Raw genomic sequence first — 12,368 nt, 5'->3', positions numbered from 1 at the left:
GAGAGAGAATGGTCCTGCTCAATCTGTCGGCTATCACATTGGATTTGCCCGGTATGTGAGTAGCCACTAGGAAGCGTTTGGTCGAGACTGCCCATTTCCAAACTCTCATGGCTTCTCTGCAAAGAGGATAGGATCTGGTCCCTCCCTGTTTGTTCAGGTACCAAACAACTGACATGTTGTCTGAGTGAACAGCAATTACGCCCTGAGGGAGATAATCGTGAAGGGCTTGAAGGGACAGAAGTACTGCCCTCATTTCCAAGATATTGATATGAAGCAAAGTCTCTTCTGGATGCTATTTGCCTTGGACTGACCTGCCCAGGGAATGCCCCCCCCACCCTGTCTGGGAGGCGTCCGTGGTCAAAGTGGCCGCCGGAGGAGGTAGAACAAAGGGTCATCCCTGATCCAAGTTGGAGGGCACTAGCCACCAGCGAAGGTCCCGTCTGCAAGATTCCGTGATCCATACCAGGTGACTGAGGGGGAGTTCCTGAAAGGACCACTGAGCTGAAAGAAGCCACTGGAGAATTCTCATGTGCAACCTTGTCAAGGGGACTAGAAGAACCGTGGCGGACATGGATCCCAATAGCTGCAAGACCATTCTGGATGAGGCTTTGGATCTGGGAAGTAAGGCTCGAACTTGAGCCTGTATGGTTTGTATCCTGTCTGTAGGTAGATAGACCCGCATTTGGTCTGAGTCTATCTCTACCCCTATGAATCTTATTCGTTGAGATGGCAGCAACACAGACTTTGGCCAACTGAAGGTAATTCCAAGGGAATTGCCCAGTGATATAGTGGCTTGTAGGCTCCGCAGAAGTAGATGCTTGGAGGTGGCAGTTAGCAGCCAGTCGTCTAGATACGGAAACACCTGGAATCCTAGACTTCTCAGGTGAGCAGTCACGACTGCCAAGCACTTGAACACCCTGGGGGCTGTGGTGAGACCAAAGGGCAGCGCACGGAATTGAAAATGACTGCCTCCTAGGCTGAAGCGCAGATGTCTCCTGGATGCTTGATGTACCATGATATGATAATAAGTGTCCTTGAGATCTATGGAGCACATCCAAACACCTTTCTCCAACAATGGGAGAATGGTTTGTAGGGTGACCATTCGGAACTTGGACTTTCTGACTGAACGATTTAGGATGCTGAGGTCCAAAATGGGCCTCAAGTCCCCGGTCTTTTTTGGCACCAAAAAGAATCTTGAGTAAGTCCCTAATCCGATCTGGTCTGCGGGGACCAGTTGGATGACTCCTTTTTGCAGCAGCTTTGAAACTTCTAAGGCTGCGGTATCCCGTTGACTGGGTGGCGGGTCCGGGATTTTTTTGGACTGGGGGGGGGGGTGAGAGAATGGGATGGAGTAACCTCCGGCGATAATCCGAAGCACCCATCGGTCCTGAGTGATACCTTCCCAGGCCTTTAGGTGCTTCGAGAAATGACCCCCGACTGGCTCCGGAGCAGCACAGTCGGGCAATCCCTCAGGGACTATGAAAGGCTGAAGAGCCACGAAAGGACTCGCGGTCTCCAGTGTTGCGAGGGCCTCTGCCGCCTCTGGGACGGCGTCTTCCAGAAGAATTTCCCCTCCTCTGCCTCTGGAAGGGAATCCTCCTGCTGAGAGGGGTAAGGCTTCTGAGATCTCTGAACCACATTTTCCCTCCTCTTTTAGCCTTGGGATAAGGCCGAAAGGGAGTGGAAAATCGTGCCCCTACGGCAGTCAGAGTCTTACCCTCCTGTTCACAGCGGGTTAGTGTGTCCTTTACCTTGGGTCCAAACAGGGAAGACCCATCAAAGGGGGCATCGGCAAATGAAGACTTAAAGGCCTCCGCGAAATGACACAGGCGGAGCCAGGCTTGTCTCCGTAGAGCAACGCCTGTACCCGCCGCTCTACTCGCCCCTTCGGCCGCATAAATGAGCCTCATGGACGCGTTTGAAATGGACGACATTGTAGCCAGCTGAGAGCCAACCGTCTGGGCCAGCTCCTCAGGCAGGTTACCCAAGAGGGTATCGGATAGCTCCTTAATCAGATCCCTCTGAAATCTGGTAAAGTGCGTAAGGTAGTTCAAGGACCTCAGTGTAAAGGCCGCTGAACTGAGGGTGCGCTTTCCGTACCGATCCATGCTCCTAGACTCCTTATTAAGAGGATGGACGGACGTCGAAGCCCCTGCTACATCTTGCTGGGTAGCAGATGCCACCACCAAAGCATCTACAGCCACACCTTTAGTTAGGAACTCTTTATCAGGGGGCGCCGAGAGGAACTTGTTCGGACGAGCAGGCACCGGTTCCACAGAGTCTGGGTGTTCTCACGCCCTTCGACAGATCAAATCCAAGAGCTCGTCGAAGGGCGGAGACACCCAGGAGGCGGAGGGCTGAGCCCCGAAGGCCTTCAGGAACACCGACTCATCAGCAGAGGGAGGTTTGGACTGCCAGCCTCCTCGTTGTTTAAGGGCTTCCAAGATGTCTGCGAAGGAGACATCATCCGAGGATGACTTAGGGGACCCCTCTGCATCATCGAGATCAGTGTCAGATGTCAGAGACTCATCAGGGGAGTCAACGTGCTTCCTCTTGCGATCTTTTCCTGGGGGTTCTTCGAAGAGGCTTCAGAAGGACCTCCAGGAGGAGAAACCCCAGCGGGGGTAACCTGAGGCCAGGGGGCTCCGCTGTCTAAGGACAGGGGGACTGCCAACGACCCAGTTTCCGTATGCAGGGAAGGAGCTGGGGAAACCGTGGAGGTAGCCAAGGAAGATTTGGCTAATGCACTCCTCATAGCCCTGAAGGCGGGACCACCAGAATCCTGGGAAGGTCCCACCTCCGTGGCCACGACAGTGGACGGCACTCCCGCCCGGCGACAAGAGGGAGACTTGGGACGAAAGCATCAATCCCAAAGCCTCCCCCCCAGGGCCGAAGGAAGAAGTCCGTGTACTGAACTCCGACCCAAGAGCCGGAGTTGGAGCAAGGGTCGGGCCCGACCCTAACACCTCCACAGGTTCCACCAGCACAGCTCCAGCGGTGCGGCTGTTGGAGGAGGAACCACAGTAGGGAGTGGACCATCGGCTCCGAAGCCAAATGGGCTGGAGCCGAAACTAGCTTTTGGAACACCGGAGACTGGAAGAGTCGAAGGAGCACCCTGTCGATGTCCGAATCAGACATCTTGGATGATCTAGAGGATACCGATCAGGCCCGAACCGATTTCTCCATCGGCTCCGAAGGGCTCGGGGACCGGCTCCGAATGGACTCAACAACTATCGGCTCCGAGGAAGGTCTCAAGGAAAATTCCCTCGGTGCCGATAAGGACTTCGTCTCCGAGGGGGAAGAGTCTGAGCCGGTAATCCTTATCGGCTCCAATATCAGTGGAGCCGATGAGGGTGACCCGCCTCTCGATGCTCCAGACCTCGGCTCCGAAACCAGAGGGGTCGAGGCTGGAGGCATCGAGGCTGACCGTTCCGACCTCGGCTCCGAAGTCCGTGGAGCCGATGGAGAAGTCTGCTTAGATTTTTTTGCGATCGGTTCTGACTGACTGGTCGGAGCCGACGCTTTCTTCTTTTTTGAAGGAGACGGAGAGGAAGATAAAGCCTCCTCGAAGGAAGGCTTGATTAGTCCCTTGAGGATTAATTTGTTCTTCCTCTCCTGGAGGACTCTAGAAGAGAACGCGTGGCACACACTACACGACTCTTGTAGGTGCTTAGCACCTAAGCAATTGACGCACGAGGAGTGGTCGTCCGTTATGGACATTTTAAAACCACACCTCGTGCATTTCTTAAACCCGGAGGGTTTGTGTTCTTTAGACATAACTGCATTACCACAGAACCTAAGTGAAAAACACTAACTTAATTAAAGATAAGTTTAAAACCAACAACTTTAACAAATTTATATATATATATATATATATATATATATATATATATATATATTTTTTTTTTTTTTTTTTTTTTTAAACTTAAACGGGTACTTGACCCAAGAAAGAAACACAAACAGCAAAGCAACATTGGAAGGCCCCTCTAACTCAAACAGGAAACCTTCCCTGACTAAAAAAATCACGGATTTTCCAACAGAAATTCACCAATCACACTAATATAACAACAATAGCTGTTAAAACAGCTTTTGGAAATTTGTGACAGGAAAAAGCCTAAATAAATAGTACTTAGCCCAGCCAAGTTGAGACCACGTCTAAGCTTGTTAGCGGCAAACGAGATCTGGGGGATTAGTGGTGGTGCATCCTGGGATAAAGATAGCTCAGCCAACAAGAGGCCTCACTCTATAGCATAAGCGTGCCGAGTCGGAGCCGAGGGATCGGCTCCGAACCCATCAGTACAGAATGTAGGCGAGATAGGATCACATAACATCTAATTATTCTATATTTCATTTAAAATGCAAAAATCTTTAAAAGATAATATGATGCAAAAGTTTGTTTCCCAGCCTGAGTATCTTCTGTGCAAAGTCACATATCATCCCCACATCTGTATAGGTTTTTGCCATGTGCTCTAGTTTCCTCCCACATCTCAAAGACATGCAGATAGCTGAATTGGAGATGCCCCAAACTGCCCATAAGTGAATGTCTGTTTGAATGCGAGTGAGTGCATGAGTCGCATCCTTTAATAGGCTGGAATCTGTCCAAGATTAATTCTCTTGCTTACTTACATCTGTTGGTTGCCAGAATAAGCACTTGTGCTTCATCACTTTGAAAATAATAAATTATTGGGGAAAATAAAGAATAAATAATAAAGAATAAATATTACTCCACTGGGTAGTAGTTTTAACATGATGATAAATTTAGCAATGCTCCTACAACATTATGTTTCAGTTTGAATTTAATTCAGTTTGAATTAAAAATGAATCAAGTAATTTAAAAGAAACATTTCATCAATATTTCCACAAATGTTTTAGAATAGATCTACTATACTTTGTAAACTATATTCCATGGTGAATTAAATCAAAAGTTAATGCAAAGCTCTCATCCCTGTCCAAACATTGCTTACCACTCAAGTGCGCAAGATTCTAAAAGATCTGTCATAGTGTACCAGAGGCCCTCCACTATCTTGCAATATGTTCCATCAAACCGATTTATGAAATCAACCCCCCACCTCACACTAGTTTGTCATCTTACTGCAAAGATGATGAATTCAACACACCATATAGGGCATCTTATATCATACCTAAATAATAAAATTCAGAAGCATTTGACTTTTTTGTTTTTCACTTTCCCTCAGGCCTTCACCGGATGGCTCCTATACCACCACTTCCAATCAATCCATTTGCTCCCAGGGGCCAACAGCTGGGCATTACTGGGCCAGGTGAGAGCTCTACAACCCAATCTTTCCTTTCCATATATCCTGAATGGCCTTCCATTCCTTGCTGAGAGCCAGAAGGTAGGAATAAGCCAGTTTGCTGATCCTGTGGAAGCCTCCTCCTCCCTCTTATGGCAGGTCCTAAGAGCTCCACTACTGCTGGCACCCAAGGAGAAGTGTGCCACTGTATGCAGAGTTTCCCCTCAGACTCTACTGCGACTGTACTTTGGCACTGTGGGCTTGGCAGGCTCCGACTCCAGAGACTAATACCTAGTGCTCCTACTAATAATCACCATTGTGGAGGGCCTGATCTGCCTCCTCCTCCCCCCTGGATGACTGGACTTGCAGTGGCCATGCACTCCTATCCTTAGCGGCTACCTTCTACATGCACCCTTTCTACTAATCAAACTTGGGACGTCTGTGACATTAGCAACATTTTATGTTAATCACACTATCACTTATGCATTGCATAGTCTGAAATGGCCCGATCCCAACAAGTAGCTGTCAGTGATCCCCAAATACATCCAACTATACAGCACAGCCTGTATTGTCAGCCAACTTACTGCAGGAATTATATATACAAATCTGTCATGTGTTCCATATTATGATTGTGACAAAATGGGTAGCATACTGTATGCTGTATACCAAGAGCACAGGTACTTCCTTTAAAAAGAAAATGTTTGCTGCTGTCTCCCTTCAGGAAGTGGTGGCAGTAAATGGACTTGTGCATGTGTGTGGCAGTCACCCAGGACAAAAAACTGTAGAGAGCCCTGGTATATAGCTCGCCTCGTTTGTCAGCTGCATTACTACAGACATATTGGCTTTCTTTTATGCAATGTCTACATTTATATTCACAACATACAGGAGGAGCTTCTGACTTCAATGGAAAATATCTTTACTTTGTAAGTATATACTCATAAACAGTTGATGTTTATTTTCAAAGTATTGTGACAGGGCACAAGAAAAAGTTGTTTGAGCATTACTAGCACAGCTCAGCAATTCCTCATTAGCCTACAAGGCTTAAAGAATTGTGCAGTTCTCTTTTGGAATCAATTGCAATTTTAGTGCTTGGGGTAGCATTCTACCCTATTGGTAAAGCCTTGTGAAATCTGGCCCAGTACATAAGTACATAATCTCACATTGTTCTACTGTGTGATGGCCTATCACTTCTAGAAACGGATTCGCCATGCAAGAAGTAAGAAGTTGTTTTCCATACATCTAGTAAGTATGCTTTTAAATGTGAGACAGAGAGAGAAGGACAAAGAAAGAAAAAAGTGTGAAGTATTTCAAAGCACATACCTGGGTTTCATACAATTGAGAGTTTACTGTTTCATGCTTTTTCACTGCAGATGACGATTGATGTTTCTGAAAGTCGATTGCCATCACTTATAACTGTTTTGATAAAAAAAGTAATTAAAAAATAAAATTACAACAATATTCTCAACTGCAGGATTCCCTACATTACAAGTAATACATATTTACAATTAATAATAAAATAGAAAAACTGCAACATTAGTAATATAGAAGAATTACAGAGGTAGTAGCAGTGGTAGTTGCAGTACTAGAGCATAGTGATTACGTGAACATTACAGTTCAGGCTATGAAAAATGCAGATTGTTTTAGAAAACTCACAGTCAAGTCACTCAGCCATCAGTGAAACTGTATGCTCTGTACACATCTAAGCAGTTGTCTGACTTTTTTTTTTTGGGGGGGGGGGGGCAACATTTTAGTATTTTCCCATGTTCTTTATGTATAACAGGCTCCAAATCTGAATCCTCTGTTTCTAGGAAACAATACAGTTGCCATACTATTTCAACATAATCACCTAGTACAGATCTTAACATAGGTTCATAGGTAGGTCTAGCCAAAAAATGTACCCTGGCTTTCGCCACCCAAGAAAATTATTTTCCTGTGCCCCTGTCAAGCAGAGCCACAGAAGTGATCTCCAGGGTGAATTTCCCATTTCCCATCCAATCAAGATTTTTCTTGAAGAGTGCTAATGAGGAGCTCTGTTTGACATAGATAGGTAGTCTGTTCCAGAGTATGGGAAGTCTCTGGGACAAGAATCTATCCCTCCAGCATGTTCTGTTTATTGTGGTGACAAGGTTTAGGTCCCTAAAGCGTGTAGCTCGGAGGGATTGGGATTTCTTTAAGTGGAGCATGTCCAACAGCTCTGGGTTTGACATAGCTTTGTATGTTAGGCAGAGATCGCCCCTGAGTAGGCGATATGCGAAGGAGTAAAGCTGTAGTTTTTTGAGACGGTCTGCATAGGGCATCTGTTTGAGGCCAGTAATCCTCTTTGTGAGGTATTTCTGCAGTCTTTCCAGTTGTTGTAGATGTCTTGTAAGGTACATACCAAAAGGGGCGTTGTACTCTATAATGGGTCTAATGAGTGATGAGTAGAGGGGAACAATGACCTCTTTTTTTTCTGGATGAGAATCCTTTTGTGATGAGATGAGCCATATAGAAGGATTTCCTGACCACTGTGGCGATGTGATTATCAAAGGAGAGGCTACTGTCCACCTGTGTCCCAAGGTCTCATCACATTTTCGGCATTAAGTAGACTACCAGCTATGTGGTAGTTCATGGGTACAGAGTTTTTACCAAAGGGGATGACAATACACTTTTTGGCATTGAGCTTCAGGCCATGGCTTTGACACCAGGTATCCGTCTCAGTGAGGCCCTTTTGTAGTTTGTCCACATCATTAGGAGTTTCGTTTATGGCTCCTAGTTTGCAGTCATCTGCAAACTTTGTTAGCCAAAGACCTTCTGTGTTGGCCTGCACTTCAGAGAAGTAGATACCAAACAGGAGAGGACCCAGGACTGAACCCTGTGGTACTCCACTTGTCACTGGTCTGATGTCGGATTTGGAATCCGCTACTTTCACAGTTTGGGTTCTGTCCGTGAGCCAGTTGGCAACCCATCTTGTGACATAGGGATTTATACCTAGTTTAGTGAGCTTATCTATAATTCCAGAGTGGGGATGGTGTCGAAAGCCTTGGCGAGATCTAGATAAGCTGTGTGAACCATTTTACCCTCATCTATGGCTTTGGTGACTGCTTCAAAGAAGTCAGTCAGGTTTAGGAGACATGATCTGCCTTTTACAAATCCAAACTGGGTAGGGTCCAGAGTTTGGAGATTACCAGTGTCTTTGTTTATGAGTTCCACGATGATACGTTCCATGGCCTTGCAGACCAGGCTCGTCAGGCTAATGGGGCGGTAGTTCCTGGGGTCCGTCGTGGCTCCCCCTTTGTGGAGTGGGATAACCATCGCGGTGCGCCATTCAGTGGGTACAAAGCCTGAGGTGAGGCTATGATTGAACATGGTACTTAGGTAGGGTGCCAGTTCATTCTGTAGTTCGTGTAGAACACAGCCTGGGATATTGTCAGGTCCCATGGATGCTGTGTTCTTGGCTTTAGAGAGTGTGTTTTTTACCTGTGCAGTCGTGATTATAGGAACTTTGCATTTTTCCGATATAGAGATGGGCCCTCTAGGGGGTGAGAGGGGGGTAAAGTTAGCACTGAACCTATCTGCTAGGATGTTGGCAATATCAGTTGGTTCTGTACATTTAGTGCCATTGTGCTGTAACTCAGAGCAGATCTGAGTGTTCCCATTTAGATTGTTGACATAGCTATAGAATGCTTTGTGGTTGTCTTTAGAGTCAGTGGCAATTTTGTTTTCGTAACTAGCTTTGGATGATTTTATGAGGGATCTCAGCTTCTTACTGAGGTTGACCAGGGAGTTCCTCCAGTCATGGGATTTTACTCTTTTTTGCAACAGTTTCATTTGTAGAAATATTCCAGTCACAAGCCAAGATCTGTCGCTGTAGTGAAAAGCATTAAGAATGTAATGCTCCATGCTGCTTCCACAATATCATTTTTCAGCAAAATTGTTTTATTGTTAAAAATATATGATGAGCAAAGCAAAAATGTGTAACATCCTACAGCCACATGCAAATACTCTACACAATGACATTTGAAATAATGTAAGAAAGTGAAATGCTCCTCTTGCCTATATTTGGCTATTTCTTCTGAGTATAGGGTATTAGAAGAAAAAGCATCAAGATCATAATGCTGTATGCTGCTTTGATACGATCATCTTTACAAGCATGCATGTGTGCAGTACAATTAATACAGCTGTCACATGTTGACCACTTCTTGTGAAATCATTAAATCCATAATACTGTATGATACTTCCTAAGAAAAAGAATAAATATACTTTTTCTTTATACCAGTACAACACTTTTATTACTAAACATAACCACAAAGAAAGAATATGTGATCTCCTACAATCCCATGTAAAGAATGTACCAAAAGATGCATCTATTCAAACATATCATATGGTCAGAAAGACCCCAGAGGTGCCAATTAAAAAAGAGAAATGAAAATAAAGACCTGGAGGTATTAAGACAGACTTGAAGCTCCATCACAACAGTCTGTCTCTCTTACAGATTTCCGTGCATAGTGATTTATGCCTGACATTCCATACTGTGAAGGTTTTAACCCTCTAATTTCCCACACTTCCATAAAACAAATGGTTCCACAAACACTCAGAAAGACTTGGATTTCCATTACCATATAAATAAGACATGCTGGTGGGATAGACCTATCACGCAGTACATCCCCCATCTATGGAATAACCTCCCCAACATACAAAACAGTGTTATATCATTACTTCCTTTAAGATAAGTTTTGATGACTGGATGGGCACCCCCAAATTCAAAGCCTGACTCACTTTGCCCTCCTGCAGGCAGGAGGTGCCCTGTAAGTGTGACTATTGGCAAGGTGATTATGAACAATGGAGTGATGCTGTCTTGAAAACTCTTGAGTCTATGAATGACATCTATAGCATGTAAAATAAAGTGAAATATTTACATACCATGGGGTATCAAAGAAGAATACTGGTCAAAGCATGAAGACCATAATGCTGTATTTTTTCTTTTCTAATTTTTTTTTTTTTTTTTTTTTTTTTAATACTCACTCTTGGATTCCTTCAGAGCCTCATGCAGTTCTCAATGGCTTCATTACTTGACTGCCCCTGAATCCACTACTTTTAACAAGCCAGAAACAGTTTACAGATTATAACAAAGAAAATGATGGGGACTTTTCTCACTGGAAGGCACTCCTCTTCTTCATTGCTACTCATAACATGGTATATACAGATGCTCATTAATATTCATGAAGCAATATTTTTCTACTGCCTTTATTTGTGGCAAATCATACTGATCCTTTTAATCATAAGCATGCAGGCCTCTGTCACAGTAACTCTCAAAACAAGGTAATGTATTGTGCATGAGTACGCATGCAATCCAACACAAAAAGCATATTACAGGACTACAGTGTATAAAACTATAAGAAACAAAATAAAACAAAGCACCTGCTAGTTTCACTGTTCATGTTCTTTGCATTCTAAACAATATAATTTCATACTGTTAGGATGACCAACCTCGTCAAGGTAGTGATAAAAAAGGCTGACTTCTCTCAGAAAATGCCAATGAGGACATTCTAGGGTAATCTGAAGCAATGTGTACATTGTATGTGCCAGAGAGAAATACTGAACATTACTAAATTATGAAGGTGGTGGTGCTGCGGTAGCGTTGTCACTTCACAGTAAGACGCTGTCCGGTTCTATTCTCAGCTAGAGCGTCTTCTGCATGGAGACATGCGTGAATGGGTGTACCTTCGTTGAATGTTGTGCGTCAGGCCTGGCAAGCCGGTACGTAAAAATCAACTGCCAATCATTAGCGGACCGGAGTTCTGTTGTGGCAACCCCTAACCGGGAAAAGCCGAAAGACACAAACAAACTAAATTATGAAGCAACACTTGACAGACAATGTACATGTTCTTGCTTATAAGTGTTCACCCCTTTATAATACACATTTTATTTTCTGGCTGGAGCTCTTTAATAAAATTTTTGCATTTTGAATTCTACAGTAAATATAGAACCCCCAAGTACGTGCGGACATGTATGTATACATACAAACACACTTTTCATCATAACTGTGCAGAATAGTTCAATATTTAATCAAGCACACTCCTCAGGAAACTCAAAGCATGAAGAGAACTCCAATTATTTGAGATACAGATTAAGATAAATAAAACAACTGCATATATGTCAACATGCTAAAACATAGATAACACATTATTTACACAGTACTTAAAAAAGAGAGGGGGATGTGGACAAAACAGAACAATAGTAAAGTCTAGATAATATAAATAATGCAGGAACACAATCAATACACCATCTGATGATGCACTATCTTCCTTCAAAGGTGACCTTTATTGTTGGATGGGTATTCAGAAATTTAAAATGGGCTTGACTAGCTTGCACTCCTTCAGGGGGAGGAAACAGTTTAGTTGGGGAACTGGTAAGGCATTATGGTCACACGACTCAGAAGCCTTGCATTTCCAATGATTCCTATGCAATATTTCGAGTCACTACCTCTGACACCCTGTGAGGGGTTTGGTGGTATATTAACAGCAACACGCCACAGGAAGAAGAGATGACATGGAGAATAACACAGAAGAACGGAGGACAGGAGTGAGTGTGAGGAGTGCAGTGAATGGGATGGGATGGGTTGAGGGACTGTAGACAAGGGAGCTAAGGAGGCAGGAATTACAAAGCTACATCAATGTATGGATTTTGTCATTGGAAAAAGAAACTTTGAGCCATAAGGTTATTTAGCAGCTACAGAACAGGCATTTTGTATTAAAAGTGTATTGCATGAGTAGTTTAATCTAGAATAATAAATTAAAAATGAAATTTTTGCTGCTTTTTATGTCTACAGGATGCTTGCTGCAAATACTACTGATGTGTTTAAGAAAAGAGCACCTCTTTGATTATTTTGAATTCTCAGTTGCGTAATGAGTTGAGCATCAGTACAACAGAGGTTGCACAACATCAAACACCAAGTCAGGAGCGACTTTGCAGCAGACAACTTCTGAGGTTAGAGACATCAGAAGGAAAAGTAAAGTGTTAAACAAGGATGTAACAAATGGGTCCCGAGACACTAAACTTAAAAATATATACAACCAGGAATAGTACTTACTGCTAGTGAGTAAAAAGGATGACCGCTATTAACAGAGACTGAAAAGA

At 44.0% G+C, this 12,368-nt stretch overlaps 1 protein-coding gene across 1 annotated transcript in view; it reads right to left on the bottom strand.

Annotated features, from left to right (window-relative positions):
* KIAA0753 (KIAA0753 ortholog) overlaps window positions 1–12,368 on the bottom strand; it is a 1,485,993-nt gene that overhangs the window by 1,446,164 nt on the left and 27,461 nt on the right. The window contains exon 2 of the mRNA XM_044054254.1: window positions 6,573–6,665. Within this exon, the coding sequence (XP_043910189.1) occupies window positions 6,573–6,656 (84 nt within the window). The 5' untranslated portion in view covers window positions 6,657–6,665. The remainder of the gene's footprint in view (window positions 1–6,572; window positions 6,666–12,368) is intronic.

Source organism: Protopterus annectens, chromosome 13.part0 (assembly GCF_019279795.1).
Source record: "Protopterus annectens isolate FY-2018-M chromosome 13.part0, PAN1.0, whole genome shotgun sequence".
NCBI lineage: Eukaryota > Metazoa > Chordata > Ceratodontiformes > Protopteridae > Protopterus > Protopterus annectens.
Note: the sequence above shows the minus strand (reverse complement) of the source record. Positions and strands in the feature narration are given on the sequence as shown.